At 33.2% G+C, this 20198-nt stretch overlaps 2 protein-coding genes across 5 annotated transcripts in view; one reads left to right on the top strand and one right to left on the bottom strand.

The window, feature by feature from the left end:
* The window catches only part of Mef2 (myocyte enhancer factor 2), a 75749-nt gene extending 59468 nt beyond the window's left edge, over window positions 1-16281 (bottom strand). Inside the window, exon 1 of one of the 2 annotated variants that reach the window (XM_083049420.1) lies at window positions 15675-16281. The gene's annotated coding sequence lies outside the window, so the exon portion shown is untranslated. Of the gene's footprint in view, window positions 1-6232; window positions 6353-15674 lie in introns of those variants that run through there. The other variant, XM_083049422.1, reaches the window with a different exon arrangement.
* LOC145942557 (tRNA (uracil-5-)-methyltransferase homolog A) overlaps window positions 1-19809 on the top strand; it is a 35628-nt gene extending 15819 nt beyond the window's left edge. For 2 of the 3 annotated variants that reach the window (XM_083049411.1, XM_083049410.1), the window contains exons 2-9: window positions 17364-17703; window positions 17796-17954; window positions 18056-18248; window positions 18328-18455; window positions 18555-18805; window positions 18906-19140; window positions 19227-19419; window positions 19520-19809. In XM_083049411.1, the coding sequence (XP_082905537.1) occupies window positions 17386-17703; window positions 17796-17954; window positions 18056-18248; window positions 18328-18455; window positions 18555-18805; window positions 18906-19140; window positions 19227-19419; window positions 19520-19788 (1746 nt within the window). In that variant the 5' untranslated portion in view covers window positions 17364-17385 and the 3' untranslated portion in view covers window positions 19789-19809. Of the gene's footprint in view, window positions 1-16934; window positions 17176-17363; window positions 17704-17795; window positions 17955-18055; window positions 18249-18327; window positions 18456-18554; window positions 18806-18905; window positions 19141-19226; window positions 19420-19519 lie in introns of those variants that run through there. The other variant, XM_083049408.1, reaches the window with a different exon arrangement.
* The last annotated feature ends 389 nt before the right edge of the window (window positions 19810-20198 follow it).

The following is a 20198-nucleotide window of genomic DNA, read 5'->3' as shown; positions in this document are numbered from 1 at the left end:
GTCGCGACGGCCGTCTCTCTATGAAATCTCATCCACCACGCGTCTCCTCTTTTCTTCCAGCTAATCTCTTTTTCTCCCTCCTCTCCCGGCGTCCTTTTGCTCTATCACTTCTTCGCCCTCCTCTCTCTCTCTCTCTCTCTCTCTCTCTCTCTCTCTCTCTCTCTCTCTTATGAGGATACGTAAAACACGCTGTTGCGTTCCTATGCGATATTTAATTGGCAATCGAATAGATTTACGTCAGGGACAATGTCACATGTGCGTAAGTTTAATTTATTTGATTATATGTATGTATTCATATTTTTTCTATGTAATAAAAAATGGAATTTAGAATATTCCTCGCGCAAATATGTTTCTCGATAATATTTTTATTTATAAAGCATATAACAAAAATCATGTAAAAGCTTTGAAAAAATAAAATTGAAATCGTATACAATTGTCAACTTAATTATATTAAGAGTTTGTTTTCGTTTTTGATTAATCAGGTAATTAATTATTAAACGCTGCATATGTAAGATATACTCGTACTAATTTTTAATCTGATAAAAATTAATTCATTAAAAATGATAAATTCAAGGATTTTCACGATTGTTTTCTTCTAAAAATTTTCTTGTTTACGTCTTATTTGCGTGCTTACTGGATATCGTTTTAGAAGAAAACAATCGTGAAAATCCTTGAATTTATCATTTTTAATGAATTAATTTTTATCAGATTAAAAATTAGTACGAGTATATCTTACATATGCAGCGTTTAATAATTAATTACATATTTGCGCGAGGAATATTCTAAATTCCATTTTTTATTACATAGAAAATATATATATATATATATATATATATATATATATATATATATATGTTATATGATTACCTTTAGAAAAAATCTTTTTGCAAATATCATGTACGCTGTTTTATTAAATCTGTGCAAAGAGTATCTGTCTCTTTTCGAAAATATTATTACAAATATTTCATATGTTATATTATTATTACAGTTTTATATTTTATATTATTACAATTATATTAGTTTCTATATTTGAATAAATATTATTATTCGAAAAAAATATTTTAATTTTTTTAACAATTTTAATTTTTCATTTCTACAAAAATATGAGCACGCCTTTTCTGCTCCAAAATTAACTTTTTTCCGGTTTAGTACTGAAATATTATAAATTATATTTCTTTTATTATTTAATTTTGCGATAACCGATTTTTTTATGTTATTACGTCAAATAAAATTAAGTGTACTAATGAGTTCGCTCTTTCTCTCTCTCTCTCTCTCTCTCTCTCTCTCTCTCTCTCTCTCTCTCTCTCTTACTCGTAATTTCTCTCTGTGTGTGCGTTTGTGTGTGTGTGTGAAAAATTGAATACAAAAGTTCAACAAGTAAAATCACTGGACTGCGTTTACTGCTAGCCGGCAATACGTAATAATATATCTGCGTGTTTCTCATAGCATCCCTTCTTTTCTCCTCTCTCTCCCCGTTTTCTTTACCACCCACACTCCTTTTATTTCTCGTTCCCTACCGGATATCGCCCGGCGCCTTGTCAGCTGACCGACACGACTTTTCTCACGTATCGATTCCTGAGAGGTCGAATCACGTGTTCCAATGTCGTTTTCCTCGTCCCGACATTCGCAATCCCTTCTTCGTTTCGTATAGATCATTATGATTTTATTATATTATGATAGATCATTATAATGTTTTTAAATGTACGTTCGTTTGTATTTCGAGATACAAGAAGGAGAAAGAAAAGAATTTGGCCCCGATTTGATCACACTTGTCCAATTTTTTGAAATTTTAACAAAATACCTGTTGTTCAATGAAAAGTTTTTCTGTCACTTTTTCCCATCGTTTCGCTAGAATTTCGCGATTTTAATAGTAATGTATTGATCATAAACGTGATGAAGTGTTCGCAATCAAAATTTATAAACAAACAAAAGTAGAAATGGTTCTCGTCAAAATCAATAGATGCCCAAGGCAATTTATTTATAAATTTAAATTTTTCTGTTTACGCAAAACTTTTCTCAAAGATTATTTTTTAAAACTCTGTAAGTAGAAAACTATTAGCAAAGTAACTTCGCATAAACGAGGTAATCTTATTGATCAGATTCATATATTTTGCATTTTTTAATATTATTTTACAATCGTCAACAAATAGATTTAAGGTTGAAAAAGTAATTTATTTCTTTCACAATTAAAAATGACAATTTTTTTACTAAAAAAATGTATGAAAGAAAAACTGAAAGGCTGTGTGCCGAGAGAAGTACACAATATAATTCTTCGAAATATTTCATATTATATAACAATCCAAAAAACGTTAATGACAAATTGTATTTTAGCATTAATCCCGGCTTACAAAAGCTTCTCTCTACGCCAATGAGAATAAGAGATATACAGGGCGAACAAAGATAACCTAATACTCGGATTATCTCTCGTCGGTTTAGTGATTTAAAGAGAAATCTTCGTGGCAAGAGCTGCCCCGTCAAAGGCTACGCGTCATAATTCTTTAAATTCGATCATCAATGCTGTCCTATTTGTGTTTGTAAATTTCGTGTGTATTCAAAACTGCCTAATTACGTTCATTATATATATACGAAATTATCTCGCGCGATCAAACAATTTCAATCGTTATTGCCTTATCATTCTGATTACCGCGCTTTTACATTTCAGGCAATTACTCACGCGATTGTAGCTTTTATATTCCCAGATATCATAATAACATATATTACAAACATAAATATACGGGAGGTCAACTACTACCTTGAGAACACAACGACGTATTGTGTAACAGCAAAAAAGTATGTATATTATTGTGCAGTGCAAATAATTTTTTTCTCTCTAAAGAATTAATGCTTTCTCATAGGAAAATGGTGAATTAATAAAAATGTTTATATGTTTTGCGATAATTCTAGTTACAGCGATATGATAATGAATATTCCCATGTTGTAAAGATATAAAGAAAAATTAGTTTAAAGCTTACTTGTATTGATAAATAATAAATAATCGAAAGGTATACAATCTTAAAGTGCAATTAAAGAATACCTACAGTATTAAAAAAGTAAGAGAATTAAATTTAACTTATTTCAAACTTGTAAAAAAAGACGAATAAGGTTACTAAGGCCGGTATTCATAGTCCGATCTTATATTTAAGCTCGTCTTAAGTCCGAGCTTGAGATGCTACGCAGCCATTTGATTGGTTGAATGGGGTCTTAAGTCAACCTCTGACCAGACTTAAGACGATCTTAAATATAAGATCGGACTATGAATACCGGCCTAAGGTACTTTGTAAGAAGTTCATGAATTGTATGTATTTATGATAAGTTTTGGCCACACGTGCTTGTATATATTATTGTTTCATCATTTCATTCTTATTACAAAAGAACAAAAAATGCTTGGAAAAATACTTTTTCATATACTCTGGAAAATATAGTTATTTAATAACTTTTGATTAACATAAACAAAAAAAAATGGAGTTTCGAAGGAAAGATAAGATAAAGTAACTTCATTACTCGCGTCGCTTCGATCTTACTAGAAAGTCAATTCTTCTCACTTGACAACAACAGCAATCTTCAAGAGCGCGTGTTCGTCGAGGATAACGTATGTATCTCCCTTATCTCAATATCGAGCGCGTTCCGTTTTCTTCGTCTACCCCCTGGTTCGTAATCCACGCGATAGTCGCAGTAGCGGAGAAAGAGAAGAAGAGTTCGAGGGGAAGAGAAAGGGAGGATACCACCCCATCCCGCGTCTACCATATAGGTACACCTCGCGCACCTACGCGACGATATATACAGCCGGAAAGGTGTATCATGCATGTGCGCGGCACGTACAGGTAAAAGAAACGTCGCCATGGAAACGACCATGGCCACCCTCAATCAATACACTCGACGGGGTGTCAGTTCGTTCGTTCGTTCGTTCGACCGGCTGGTCGGCCGGTCGATCGATCGGTCGGTCGGTCGGTAGGTCGGTGACGCAGGCGAAAAGCCCACGTGGTCCTATCGGCCACGTGCGAGAGCGCCTTTCACATCGCGATTGTCGTTTTTCCACTTCCCACTTCCTTCTCCCTCTCTTCCTCCTCACATCCTCACCCTTGTTGTTCCGCGCGCGCGATCTGTCATTCTTCCCTTCCTCGCGGGCACGAATCGCGTTTTCATTCGCGCGTTCCTTTGGCGGAGTCGCCGTTCGCAACGAATCGTAGTAGGTATATCGTATACCTATAGAGAAATACGTGTAATTAGGGGGAAGAGAAGAGGAAAGGATTTTCCGAAACCATCGGGAATTCGGGGAATTCATGTCGAACGAGATACGCGTTACGTATTTCATAACAAGTGTTGTCAAGTCCTTCAAACGAATGCTCTTGTTATAGGGGAAAAAAATTGTATCGTATTTGGATATTTGTGAGTAAGGTTTGCCCCCGAAGTAAATTCAAATCGTTATGTTTAATAATTAACGAGAGTTTAATATTATCTTTGGAAAAAAATAGCTGGATATTTAAAGATATATACGCCGTTATTGTATGCGAAATGTTCCACGATCACAAGTAAGCAAAATAATATTTAAAATAGAAGAAATAAAGCTATTTACGTAAAACTATTTCTCCTACTAGCTTATAAATAGTTAATAGAAAATAATCATTTATTCACACGCGCTAAAGTTAAAACGCTATTTGAAATACTTATTTTAATTTCACGAATCAACAATAAATATTTCTTTTATATTTATTTTTCCTTACAAAAAAAGTTTTTTAATATTTTATTTTTTTGTAATGGAATTTTTTTTTAACATACAATAGTTAAAATATGCATGTCATTGCTCACAGCTTACATTGTAAATACGAAGAATCAAATTAATAAAAATGTTATTTATCCGAAGAAATAGTTAAGAAATTTTATAAAACAAGGATAATAAAATATAGGAGTTAAAATCTTTTTTTATCACGATCGCTGATATCACGATTAATTCTCGTGTCGGTCTTTATTAATATCATTTTTGCGGTGCACATTGCATTTGAAATGCAATGCGACAACTGCACCGCGTTTTTCGCTCTTTTCTGATTTCTCGTAATGGCACGACCATTCGTGTAAATGGACACTTTTTTATTCGGATGCAGACAGCTTGCATGCTCAAAATGCGAACAACGAATATATTGCACTGTTTATACCTACATATATTGATCGTTTGAATTTTACGATCCATAAATTTTTAAGCCGGCTTCTATCGATCGGATCTCTCTATTCTTTCTTCTGAGATAAAAATAAAATTATGCTAAAGTAAATTTTTAATACTTAATAATTAATATTTAAATTTAGGTATAATTAATTACTTTATATATTTGATATTTCTCTAAAATACTGATTTCTCTGCCTATGTGAAAAATGAATGCTATCGTGTTAATAAAATTCTGTCAAAAACGTAGACATAAGAAGAAAAGAAAGATTTAAAAATAATATTCCATCTTGAAGTGGATCAAATATCTCGATTCGTTAGGATATATTTACTTTTAATTAAATATCCCAATATGTAGAAAGATATTTTATTCTGGTATTAATTGTTGTTTTACCCTTTTAACCTCTTATGCATTTTTTATCACTCATAGAATAATAATAGAACTTTTTGAAGTAAAAGAGAGAGGTGGAGAGAAAAAATACTATCTTGATTTTCGATTATTGTGTTAACGAAATTGGCTAAAATATTTCTTTTACACACACACACACATACACATTTTTTTCACTCTCTATCTAATTTATTTAAAATGTATATTCTAAACAGTATGTCATAAATCGTGGCATTTAAGTTTGTTATAGAATCTATCATTAAAATTAAGATAAATTGTGGAATATTTTGCATCTTTTACACTTCATATGTGTACTTCCTATTATACTATATTAGTTTTCGTACATATACATTTTCGTACATAATTGAATTTAAAGAGCTCGCTTTCTTTTACGGCTACATAAAATTCACGTGACACCGGGAAGTGAAGCTGTGTTGATCCCGATATTCCCGCGAACCGCGCTCGACCGCGCACCCGGTGCGCGTATATATTCGTTGAAAGTCGCAGTATCGTCCGGGAAGCGGGAGAGGCGGGACGCGTTTGCCGTACACGTGCGAGCCGCACGTGACAAAGGGTAAAGCCAGCAAAGGGAAAGAGAGACAGAGAGTGTGTGTGTGTGTGAGAGAGAGAGAGAGGGGGGGGAGAGAGGGTGCACCTTTCTCTTGCTCGAGTGCACCGTGTCGACTTACGTCATTCGATAATGTTCCCTTTGCACCGGTGACCGATGCAAGCACGGCGTTGAACATCGGCAAGGTGCACCAGTGATGGTAACTCCTGCCGGATGAACGGCGCCCTTACAACAGGCGTCGCCTCGCTCCGCGCGTTTCACACGCGTGAAGGAGCGAAAAAAGGGGGCCGAACGAACGAACGAACGAACGAACGAACGAACGAACGAACGGATGGACGGAGAAACGGGCATCTTGCCCGCAATTGCGCACGAGATCCGATGGACTTGCGTCATTTGACGCTCCGTCTCGCTCTCCATCTCTCTTTCTCTCTTTCTCTTCTTCTCTCTTTCCTACGCGGCGAACGATACGCGCGGACATCGCAATTTACTCCTCTTGCGACGCGATGACACGTGCACACCGTTCACGGGGGTGGGCGGAAGAATGCACCCGGGGGTTTGCGCCAGCACACGCCAAAGATTTACGTCAGTCCTGACCCGACAGAGCGGCCCCCAAGGTCGGCCAAAGGCGCGCGCGCGACGATCGTCGCCGAAGGGCGCCCGCCAAAAGAATGTGTAATAGAGAAGCGGTCGTCTAATGAGCACACTTACAATTAGTCGCGTTGGGTTATCAATGTCCCGGACCCTCGACGACATGAAATGTTAATCTTACGCGACGATCGTCGTGTTTCTTGATTCTCTCCCTTTGACCCTTAATTGGTTTCTTGAAATAAAGTCTTATTTATTATTAGATTAGGTTCGGTTCCCATTATGTGAATTATTGAAAAAGTGGCTTTTCATATTTTTTCCTCCCTATAAAGTAAATTTGCAAAGAAAGAAAATAGAATTTTTTAAGTTTTTAATTTTATCAACATTTTGATTATATATATATATATATATATATATATATATATATATATATATATATATATATATATATATATACACACACACATGACGTCCAAGATAAAATTTTGCTAATTTTTTACCGACAGTTTAATCATATGAAAATGTCTTTTTTAACAAAGACTATATAAAATAAAAAAGATTCTATTTTAAAATGTTTTATCGAAATGGACAAAGTGTGTTTCGCGGTTTTATTTTCATGAAATATATTATGAGTGGAACAAAATTAGTTTATAATTTCTATCAAATTTTCCCCTAATACATTTATCTCATATATTCCCTCGCGGACTTCTATCTCGCTATCTAAAAATACGATCAAACTGAATTATTAAAATGCGCGTCAGAATTCTAGAGTATCTGGATCAAATAAGTCAACGCTTCGTCTTGACTAAATCACATCCAATGTTTTAATTATTCATTACTATTATATATGTATAATAGTTGAAGCGCGTTTTATCGTTTGAAAAGTTATAATCGTTATTATAAATGACGTTTATTAAAATTTTTATAATATTGTCACTTTTTACGGTAAATCTGGGAAACTACCTGGGGACCAATTGTTTTGTGACGCGAAGAAAGATCAATCTGAACAGAAATTATTCAATTTTGCGACATTCATATTAATAATATCGCGCAATATTTATTTTATACAAACAACGCATATAATGGCACAATCTCTTTGCATTAAAAATGCGACATGTAAAAAACTTCAGTATACAATCCATGTTGTTATTTTACTGGCTGATTCACGCCAATATAATTTTGTGATGAAGCAAACATATATAGATTTTATAAAATAAAAGCACCATCTAGAAGTTTGTATTATAATAATAAAATAATAAATATAAAATTCTTTTATTATTTATATCCTCCTAGTGTTTTTTTTAAATAAAGATTTTTTATCAATTCTAAAAAACGAGAGAGACGCAAAGAGATCTCCATATTGCTCTATGATTATTTCACATTTACATAATCTGTAAATATCACAAATTTTATTTTCAAATATCAACTATGAGAGAGAGAGAGAGAGAGTCGCCGATATGATAAGATTATATTTTCATACGCGAAAATATCGATTTTATGCAGAGGCAAATTCTTTTTTTAGTTCCCACACAAACATTCTTTCGTTGTATGTTGTATTAGATCTCGATCTGGAAGCTTGTTTAATCAGCGTGATCAGCGATGCGCAAGTATTATAAACGTAAATCGAGGTTTATTTAGCGCGATAAGAATTATTTCCCTTCGTAAATCCTTCATTCGTGACACATCGTGCGTTCGCGGCGGGCTCAATAATATTAATATAACGTTCCCAAAACGTTTGACGTCAGCAAAATTGGATCCCCGCGGGAAAATGATCGATGGAACCGTTCTTCGTCGTCTTCGTCATCATCGTTGTCGTCGATGGCGGCGCAAATCGATCGCGTAAACCGCGCGACATCCACAACGGAGTTTCTTCCTTCGTAAAATTTTTATGAACCAGCTTTTTCGGGCGCGACGAGAGAGCAAGAAAACGAGAGAGAGAAAGGAGAGGGGGAGAAGATGAGCACGTCTAAAAATCAGGTCCCCGTAAAATATACATATGTGCAGTGCGATTTCCAAAAATGTCCGCGGATAATTCTGTCGAGTTTTGCCACACACTTTAATGGTCACTACTAAAGAATTAAAGATATGAATGATACAGTACGCGCGCACAGCTAATGAGATCATTTTAATATAGCGTAACAGTATAATAGTATTGGAGAAGGAATTTTTAATCGCGATTCGATGTGAATAAGTGCGTCTACAAATACGAATTAAAAGTAATTTTACAAATTTACTCTACGAATCGGATCGTTTTAAAATTCTGTCGGTAGGAACAAAATTTCATAATTGTGCGTGTATAATTCTTATACGATTTACGTCACACGGATAATCTTCGAGATTCAAGAGAGAGGGAGAGGTTTCCTCTCCTGCGTATTTTAGATTATATTTGCCGATATCACGAAATACACACACACACACAAACATAAATTTAATCAAAGTATTATGAAACTACAGTTAAGATCGATCCCTAAGTCGCGCCCTTTAAATATTAAAAAATTGTGTATCTCGCGGAATACATTTGATGAAGAAAACACGACACATCAGTCTTCCGTATTATTATCCGTTGCGGCCGGCATATCCGTTTGCGGGAAATAATCATCCGACTATAATCTCGTATCTTGCGTAACGCACTACTATGAGGTAGTCGAAGTATCCATTAGTAAGTTTACGTGGCAAGGTAGAGGTATCTACTCTGTATATTAATTGATTGTGTTTTCGTGTTACTCTTGGCGAATAGGTAAATAAAGTGCGTCAGCTGATCGATACCTTGCGTCGCGATGATGAAATATACGCAATTTAATTTCCGTCTTGCTTTCTATTAAGTATTCAACGAACTAATATAGCAATTCTATACGCGGTGTCAAATGAGAAAAAAAGAATATATATAATAATATATATATATATATATACATATATATAATAAAAGAAGCTATATATATATACACATATATTTATATTTAAATATTGTTATTTCATGTAATGTATGGTATCTCTAACCGTTTTTAAAGTATCGTATTTAATGTAATCCGTAATATATGCAAAAATCAAGATTCAATACTGAATGTGTTAGTCATAATGCTGATGTCACTTTGTACAATATCGGCGATATAATCGACGACTAAAAGAGATGCTAGGGTATAGTGTAACACATAGATATTTTGCTTATCGCGCGCTTATTAGAATAAGAAAAGAACATCTTTGACTTATACTGTAGCGTTGTATGTTAAATTAGCTGATAAAAGATATACACAAATTTTTGTGCAAGCTAGAATTTGTGTCTAGAATATGCTGTTGATAAGATTATACGTGCGATAGAGACCGTTCTCTTACGTAATTGAAAATTAGACGCGCTCTTCAAACATTGTTTTCTTGATAGCGAGATACTAACATAACACGCGAATAAAATATATGTATTACAAATCAATAAAGAATTTACAATTGTATAATTTTTAATCTTCTCAATATATTTTATCAATTAATTTGTTATGTATCAATATTGTCCTTTGACAATGATTTTATAATGATACGGGACGAGAATTTTACGCGAAAAAATGTACAAAAGCATACTATTTATTAAGACACTATCTTTGTTATATAACAAAAATAGTATTGCATTTATTTTTCAACAAAATAAATGTAATACTTTTCATAAAAATATAGAAAAATCGTGTTTTTATCTTTTATACGATATCTATGTATATTACATTCCTGTTTGTCTCTCGAATTGCGTCGCCACATCTATCCAAGAATAAAAAAACATGTAACAAAATATTATATTTAATAAAAATGTTTCCGCGTTTCTGCTAAAGCGTACTTTTTTTACATTTTTTACCTATTATATTTATGCATTCACATATTTTCCTACATGATTTGTGTTGCTAATATAATCAAGAGACCTTCATAGATCGTTACATCAATAATTTTAAATCCCGTGTTACGTATACTTATGCGATCCGATATTTAAGTATTTATATACAGGGTGTCCCAGAATTCGCGGACACGGAATGCACAGCGTGATTTTCCGTGCCAAAGGAAACAACTTTTTCCTCTGACAAAATTGTGTTTGAACACTATTTTTTAAATGAGAGCAATTTAAAACTAACGAATAAGCGTGCGTGAACGTGTACACTATTTTACTAAAAATTTTATAAGAACTATTATTAAGTAAGTTATTCAAAAAAACGACATTTAAATATACATAATTCTTATTAATTCTTATGAAATCTTTAGTGAAATAGTAAAATAGCATACACGTTGACGCGTCACGCACGCCGTGTGTCATGCGTAATCAGGAGCGCTTATTCGTTAGCTTTAAGTTGCTCTCATTTAGAAAATAGTGTTCAGACACAATTTTGTCAGAGGAAAAAGTTGTTTCTTTTGGCATGGACAATCACGCTGTGCATTCCGCGAATTCTGGGACACCCTGTATAGTAAGATTTCGACAAGCAACTGTTAATCACTAGATAAGCTGCGTAATATAATATGTAATCATGAGAGAATCCTAATAACATCACATATATGATAACATTATAATATGCATCGCATATGCAAAAAGAAACATGATATTCCATTATAATTATCAACTCGTCACAACATTATTGCGTCAAGTCGTTTAAGAACTGTACAATCAAACATGAACTTTGCGTTTTAGCTACCACGTGCTTTCATCGAATACTTATAAGCACAAAGTAATTATCCGAAGGTAATACTACCATTGCACTCTTGAGTATTAATTCTTTTTAAGTGACACTTCTCTCTCGAGAATTCGATTCGTCATATGAATGGTGCATCATTATCTAAAATCTAAACGATTAATTATTGAGAAATTCAATTTTTTTTCCTAGTTAAAAATTACACAATATCTTATATAAAGAAAGACAATAAATTTATTTTAGAAAAACCGATTTTACTTTAATGTTAATAAAAAAGTCCGCGACATTAATTTATTTAATCATCCTTGAAGCAGAACGGACTTGGAGAGTTGAGAAAAATTTTAATTAACTCCAATTGCTAATTTTTTTTTACATATGAATATTTACAAGGTATATAATTATAATAAAGTTTATATTTAATTGTTGATCGCCGTTCTTTCGATTAATGGTCTCCTTTATAATGTTATACGCTTTTAAAAATATCATTACCAATTACGTTAGCCGATGATGATTTTAAGAATACTTCATAATATATAGAGCAAACAAAACATTGTACTTTCTTTCTTTATACAGGAGTACTTTAGCCATTAAGAGAGTTCGCTTCGTCTTTATTCGTCATGACTCGATACACTCACGCGAAACAGACCCGGCCCATCAGCTTTTTACGACCGTTCCCACGTAAACGGCGTTTTACCGCCGTCTGGAGTAAAGTTGCTTTAAAACTTTAAAAATCAAAAATTCAGCACGTGCGCCGTCTTACAGACGGCAGACCCTGCCGAATAATTCCTAATACTCGTGGAAGCTGGTCGTGATTCTGCCTTCCTCTAGGAGAGTAATGGAGCGAGTCAACGTTTAGGTCATCGCGCGGATTTGCATAGCCTCGAGGACTCATATTGTGACGCTTTGTACCATGTTGAGGGTCATATAGGGGCCGCCGGTATTGTCGCGTGGCACATATTTTATATATATATATATATATATATATATATATATATAATTTATATGCGCGCGTGTGTAAGTCTATTATAGGTTTTCTCAGGGAAAGGAGGAGGGCACCGCGCGTGATGTCGCGATAAACCAGCATCCGATAAGATTTTTACCGAAACGCGCGTAAAAGGTCAAACGCACGTCGTGCATATTGCACATTTTCACGTACCTGTTTCCCCGTATCTCTCTTAACGAAATGCAAGCACGCGCGTGCATATGCCGGTTTTATTAAGGATCACTCGCGCGTTAGCGTGCTACGGTAAACGATAAAAACTGCGGTATGTAATGAATGGCTCAACTAAAGTATAATTTGATATGTCATGTGCTACAGTGGAATTAAAAATTATGTTTATAAAATTAGAACACGTTCTATTTTTACGTGAAAATATGGAATGAAATGTGCGTGTCAGATATACATATATATGTATGTATTACATACAGTAGACTGACTGAGATATATAAAAATAATAATTCATGACTGAAAATGTTAATTAATACGTATATTAATAGTTAATATAGTAATTCTCGATTCAGATAAAATAATCGAATTGTGTATTAATAGAATATAAAAATTAAATAATCTATATTGAGTTATTAAATTATTTCTTATAGTTGTATGTATTCTAATAATATAGTGAATCTTTTTTAATAGTAAACCTGAATTAAGAAGCACCAAATTCATTACATAAGGAATGTAGTGAATGTAGACGGTAGAATGTAGTTTTGAGATTTTTAAACATTTTTTTCCGTAGTTCTAGGGCATCACAATTTCTTTAAATTCATACTTGAGCTTAATACATATTCATTCAATTCATAAATCAACTTTTTCACATCCAATTATCATTGCTCGCGTTATTTCTTCTTAATTCTTTTACCGCATTTTTCTGCCCTTAGACATTATAAAAAAAAAATCTTGTCATACTATAACGTCTGATATTAAATAAGATAAAATTAAGAACTTTGATTAAATAACTTCAATGTGTTTTCTCAGTGAAAAATACAATTAATAGTTAATTTGATGTAAAATATGATAAAATTAATAGCTAATTTCATTATTGGAAAATCATTACGTTGTCCCGTTTATTCAACAAATTTGATTACTCTTTTCGATCTTATTGGAAATTACTCTTCGTATTAACGCTAAAAAAAATAGGAGATAAAAAATACTTGTATATAATCAAATGTCAACATATATAAGATCTTAATTCTTCATTATTTTAATTAATCTAGAAAAAGCAGAATTAAAAAAAAAAATAAAATGTTATATATGTATATAAATATGATTAAATATGATAAACTTCATTACTGATTTTTCCCTCTTTTTAAGAAATATACTGAGCACGTAGAAAAGCAATAATCGAATGGTAATATATATTAATAAAATAGATTTTCCTCTAATTACACATTGTCTGTTTTATATTTATAATTTTTTTGTCGACATTAATCATAAAAATCAGTATAAATGAGTAATACCCGTTTCTATCAAAGCAGTTTAAACTTAATCCTTGATTGATTTGCAGAATTACAGCCATCAAAATTTCTAACGATATAATTATCGTAATATTTTTTAATTTTGTTGTTGTTCATTCTGCAATTTAATCAACGATTATTTTTAAATTGCATTGATAGGAACAGATGCAATGTAAACATATGCATATAATCTCTTCTTTTTATATTTTTGTAATTTATTTTTCTAAATTTAATATATGCTCGATTTTTGCAATCTTAATATTTTTTTTATAAAATAAATAACGTATCTAATCGTGCATCTTGTATATCAAAATAAAATTGGTTTAAATATATTGCAACAAAATTATCAGACATCTGTGCATTCGCGCACAGATTTCTGCATTATCGGTCGTGATTTTTTGCAAGGACAAAGCTCGAAGTGCCTGTTGCAGATGGCGGTACGAAATGGAGCATAGTAAAATATATATAATAATCGCGTGTTTTATAATATTTAACAACAACCACACACCATGATAGGGGTTCGATATCTCGGACGCTTCGTCTTTATCGGTCTTGCAACGAGCAAAATTTACGATGTAACTTTATTGTCGAAAAATACCGTATACTCTATTAATTAAATATGCCTTTGCAAATATGACGGATTCGTCGTTAAACATTTTACGCATCGCTTCGAATCGTCATGAATCGATAATTAAAACATGATTAATACATGATTTAACTATTGCGCGGTAACGTGAGATTAGAATTCCATATTGTGCAAAAGTGCATTCAATTATAGACAATCAGTTGTAGTTTGTTATATAGAAAAAAAAAACATGCGTAAAATCTACGCCGACATTTGGCGTATCTGTTATTGCCCCGATCTTAATTATTATGCTACACAGATATATAGATACACGTGGACTTGAAAAATAAAAGAAGCAAATTTTGAATGGTAGAATATTATTAAGTCATATTCTCCTATGTATATATGTCATTAATAATTTTTATAATAAATCATTGTACGCAATTATAGTGTAAGAACATCAAAAAGTAGCGTCGTAAGAATCGATGATAATTATCGACGCGTTCATAAATCATAAGTGTTGACATAACAAAAGGTATGCAATAGATATATTAGTCGAAGCAACTAACTTTAACACAGTTCTTTATCAAACTTTAATCCAATCTAACAAGCACAAGTTTATCGTGCATTCATCGTATATATTCTCGAGCTCGAGTACTATACAATATTGACAACAAAAGATTTCATATTGGAATATCAGCTGGTTCGAGTCACCTTAATATTCAATCCTTACACACACACACACACACAGATACGCATACAAAGAATCTATCATTTGTCATTTTGTCTATCCCTGTTCCGAGTTGCAATCTACGTTACGTTTCTTTCGGAGAATCTGAATATTGAAATTTCCATAAAAACGTGAGTTCATCGGCTGCGTTCGAAACGACATAAAATGCAATAATAAAAATCATCGAGCGCCTTCTCTCTCATTTCCGTGACTATATCGATCCGAAGTCAGCGCATTGAGAGGATCAATAAATCTTGCGGCGAAGAAGCGCGCGTCGCGATTCTCGCATCCCGATACATCCCGTCTGAAAATTCTTTTTCGTCCTCTCTTTCCCTCTTTCGCTTCTCTCGGTTTCGGTCCATCGAAATCGGAGACCGACGTGACGTGTGTGCATGCGTGTGCGTGTGCATGCGGCGGCGGCTGCGCGAACACGTTCCGACTTGTACACACATACATATGTGTATGCATATTGTGTGTGTGTGTGCGCGTTAAAAGCGAAGGCCATGTCCGACAGACTGTACGGATGACTTTTGAAAAGGTAAACAGGCAAAGCACAAGACGATTTGCTACTCACCGTTTCTCGCCGGCGATGCTAGCCGCTCCCACACGATTTCCCCCGTCGTCGGCGTGCCTCAATGATTACTTGATTTTGCACAGCAACATTATTGTACGTCCAGTAAAAAAAAACAGAGAGCGAGAGAGAGAGAGAGAGAGAGAGAGAGAGAGAGAGAGAGAGAGAGAGAGAGAGAGAGAGAGAGAGAGGGGGGGGAGGGAAAGGAAGAGCGAAAGGGGAAAAGGCACACGAGGAGGGAGAGACGAAGAGATTAGCGAGAAAAAAGAGAGAAAGAAATTATAGAGAGGATGAAAGAGAGGGAGGGAGGGAAGAAGAAGCACACACTGAGAACGGTCGTTTGATCAAAAGCACGATTTTCGTGACGTCATCGGCGGTCGGGCATGCGCGAATGGATTTCGGTTATTTTCCATGCACGGCGAAACACGTGCGACGAGTCGGTCGACGCCACTAATGTGTTCACGCACTCGGGCACTACATATCGCTAAGAAACGCGCGGCATTATCGTCCCGTCGTAGCGGCGGCACAGCGAGCTTAAACAGATACCGTGCGCGATTCGCGAGGGCCACCGCGGCTGCCGACATCTAACTCCCATCCACTCCCACTTGTTAAGTGACGTACACTGACGTCATCGATAGTTTACCTTGAGCCGCGTGACATTGAGTCGCAGGCTGGCCAACCGCGGCGCTGCGAAACCTCTATACACTGGGTCGATTCTCATTGCGAGCGACAATCACGCGTATCTGAAAAAATCAATTTTAGAAGTTAGAATTAGCAAGAGGTTAAATTGATAGAAAAATTAAAAGCCGATGAAAATTTGTAAAAAATTGAAAAATATTAATAAGAATTAATAAATAACGCACACATTACATTTCTTTTAATCGAAATGTAGAATAAATAAATCACATATATATATCGCCCACACACACACAATAAATGAAGAATAAACTAAAGATTATATTATATAAAATTATATATACATTGAAAATAATTATATATTATACAATTATATATTATTTTTTCACTCACTCTTTTTTCGCGCTCACTTTCTCTTTCATTTTTCTCTCTTTTGTATTATTTATCTAAATTTTAGATCCCTCAGTACACTAATGAAAAAACACATATAACATATAACTGACAAACTGACTATTCCAATGCTGACAACATCTAAATTTTACTACATTTTTATGTCAGCTCCTAGGGAAAAAATGTTTACTATAATCGCGCAGTTTGTTCATGAAGATTCAACTTTAGGTATTTTTATTTTATAAAACATGGAGATCGTGATATATATTATGAGTACATGAGTTTATAAAGAACATAATAGTGTATTGGTATAAGTTTCCTGAAAATGCTAAGAATTGTGTAAAATTTTATTGTAAAACTTGGGGCAGTATAAAAAAAAATAGCACATTTATTTAAAAATTCAAATGTATATATGGTGGATAATTCTAAAGTTGAAAGCATCCTAAAAGAAATTAAATTACATATTCTTTCTGATCAGGTTTGTTGATTATTTTTATTGTTTAATTGGCTAACAGTTAATTACATTTAATTTATTATATTTAATCAAGTTTTTTCATATTTATATATTGCAATTAAAGTAAAATATTTAAACAAAAAATTAAATGAATTTGCATTATTTTACAACACACACAGGCGAAATTTTAATACATAAAATTGTAATTTTAGAGGATTTTCAAGAATATATATAATGACCGATGTGAGTGTTGCGGAAACATTGACACCTAGTGTCGTGGAGAATGAGAAGGATCCATATGCATATCTTGAAAGGGATGATTTCACATCTGAGAAGTACAAGATAGAAATACGTGGTTTACCCAAATATTATGGAATTGGTGAATTCAAGAAATTCCTAAATGAAAAGCTAGACTTACAATCGTGTAAGGTAAAGCCACCTAGGAAGGGCAGTGGTTGGCTATATGTATGTTTTAGAAATGAGGAATGTCGTCAACGAGCAATAACTACTATAAATGGAATTTTATGGAAAAATAATAAGCTCACTGCACAGGTATTCTTCTTCTTTCATTACAACTAGTCCCTTGTGCAAACTTAAATAATAATAATATATTATTTTAACCATAATTAATTTTTCTTTAATAGGTGGCCAAACCAGCTCCAGATCCATTTGTGAAAAAAAAATTAGAAGGAGAAACAAGCAGTAAACGTCTAAAAACTGATGCTGAAGATCTAAATATTTCTCCTATGGATAAAATCAAATTTATTACTACTCCTTTGTGGAACATGCCATATTCAAGTCAAGTAAAGAATTTTATTTGGATTTTTAGTAGAAAATATTAAGTCTTTGCTCTATATATGTATATATATATATTTATTATGTATGTATATATGTTTTTTTTTAGTTAGAGTTCAAGCAGAAGGAAATGAAAGTTATTCTGATGAAACTTGGCCAACAAATGCTTAAAGAAAGTAAAGCAATGACAGATTGGGTAAATTCACAAAAAAAATTATATGATGGATTACCTTGTAAACTACAGAACATACTTTCGGCAGATATTACTGAAGCATACAGAAATAAATGCGAGTTTACAATTGGTAATATTACATTTTTATATGGAATTAAATTATACAAATATGAAGATTTTGTCACATTCAATTTCTTTTTACGATACAGGTAAAGACAGCGAGCAAAACAAAATTATAATTGGGTTTAGATTATCAAGTTACGCTTCAGGTTCTACAGCAGTTGCACCTATTGATAATCTTTGCCACATTCCTGAAAGTATGAAGACTGCTATGAAGGTAAACTTCTATCGTCGATTTTTTTCAGATGTTGCAATATTGACTTAAAATCTAAGATTTCTCTATGTCTATGTTACATAAATATGTTTATATTTTTAGATACTAGAAACATTTATATACGAGTCAAACTTAGAACCTTTTAATCCAGTTTGCCATAGTGGATACTGGAGACAAGTTACCGCTCGAACTACTCGTGCCAATCATTTGATGTTAATAGTAGGAATACATCCTCAGGATTTAAGTAGCGATGAATTGGAGAAGTTAAAATCACAGTTGCGAATATTCTTTGAAAGTGGAAAAGGTGCTGATGCTAATGTCACTTCGTTGTATTTTCAAACGATAGACAGAAAGTAAGTATAATATATAATATCATATATATATATATATATATAATATCGTATGAACAAAAATAGCAATATATTTTTATTTACGTAATATTTAAATTTGCAGAAATGTGGGCGGTGAAAGTAGTGACACTTTACATCATGTTAGCGGTACGAAGTACATAGAAGAAACGCTACTCGGAATGAAATTTCGAGTTTCGCCTCAGGCATTTTTTCAAGTCAATCCATCGGGAGCTGAAGTTCTGTATAAGGCGGCAATTGATCTTGCCGAACCAACCATGGATACGGCACTACTTGATGTATGTTGCGGTACTGGAACTATAGGTCTTTGCTTTTCAAAGGTATTAATCATGATTACATAATTTTCTGAAGATATATTACATATACGCACACACGTACATCATAAACATATCGTTCGTTGTTGCAGCATTGTGGCGAAGTACTAGGAATAGAAATTATTCCCGATGCTATAAAGGATGCGAAAGAAAATGTTATCAAGAATGGTATTACGAATTGCGAATTTTTTGTCGGAAAGGCGGAGGACATTTTATCGCCTGTCATTCAAAGGGCGACAAAATCCAATATCACTGCCATTGTGGATCCACCACGAGCTGGCTTACGTAAGTTATGCATATATCATTATAAATAATTTACAGTATCTCTTACAATATTATAGAAATGTTAGAGAGAGCTTACCTGCATGTTGATTTGTTTTTCTAGATCAAAAGGCTTTATTGGCATTGCGCAAGGCAAAAAAGTTGAGTAGATTGGTGTACATATCGTGCGATCCTCGTGCTGCCATGAGAAATGTAGTTGACTTAGCACGACCTAGTTCGAAGCAATATATCGGTGAACCCTTCGTACCGGTAAAGGCCATCGCGGTAGACATGTTTCCTCATACTAAACATTGCGAATTAATATTGTGCCTTGAAAGGTTATCGAACGCGATGAAATTGAACGAATGTAGCAATCAAAAAAATATAGAATAAAAAAAACGTTTCAATATTTCATCAATTTGTTTGCATACTTTTTTCATTGTGTTTCATATTTTATATTGATTATATATATATTTAAAATGTTTTTTTAAAGAGTATATACATAGAAAGAGAATTATTAGAGGAAGTTTTATCAGTCATTTATGCCAATAAAAAATTTTGTTTTTAAAAAGAAAAATCATCGATAATAATTGCCCGTTCTTTTAGTAAGTTATATATAGTTTGTTTAAATAATTATTTATTTTTTTAATATTATGTTAATGATGATAATTTTATATATATAACAATTTAAATAAATCTTTTTTATATTTTTTAAATATTCTTTTTTATATGCGGATTATTTAATATATTTGAATAAAATTTTTCTCTTAAATGACTATAATAAAAGATCATTTAAATAATTT

Source organism: Prenolepis imparis, unplaced genomic scaffold (genome assembly GCF_030444845.1).
Source record: "Prenolepis imparis isolate NDT839.2.m4 unplaced genomic scaffold, iyPreImpa1.0 SCAF_11, whole genome shotgun sequence".
NCBI classification, from domain to species: Eukaryota; Metazoa; Arthropoda; class Insecta; order Hymenoptera; family Formicidae; genus Prenolepis; species Prenolepis imparis.
The sequence above is the reverse complement of the archived record's forward strand: the minus strand, read 5'-3'. Positions and strand labels throughout refer to the sequence as shown.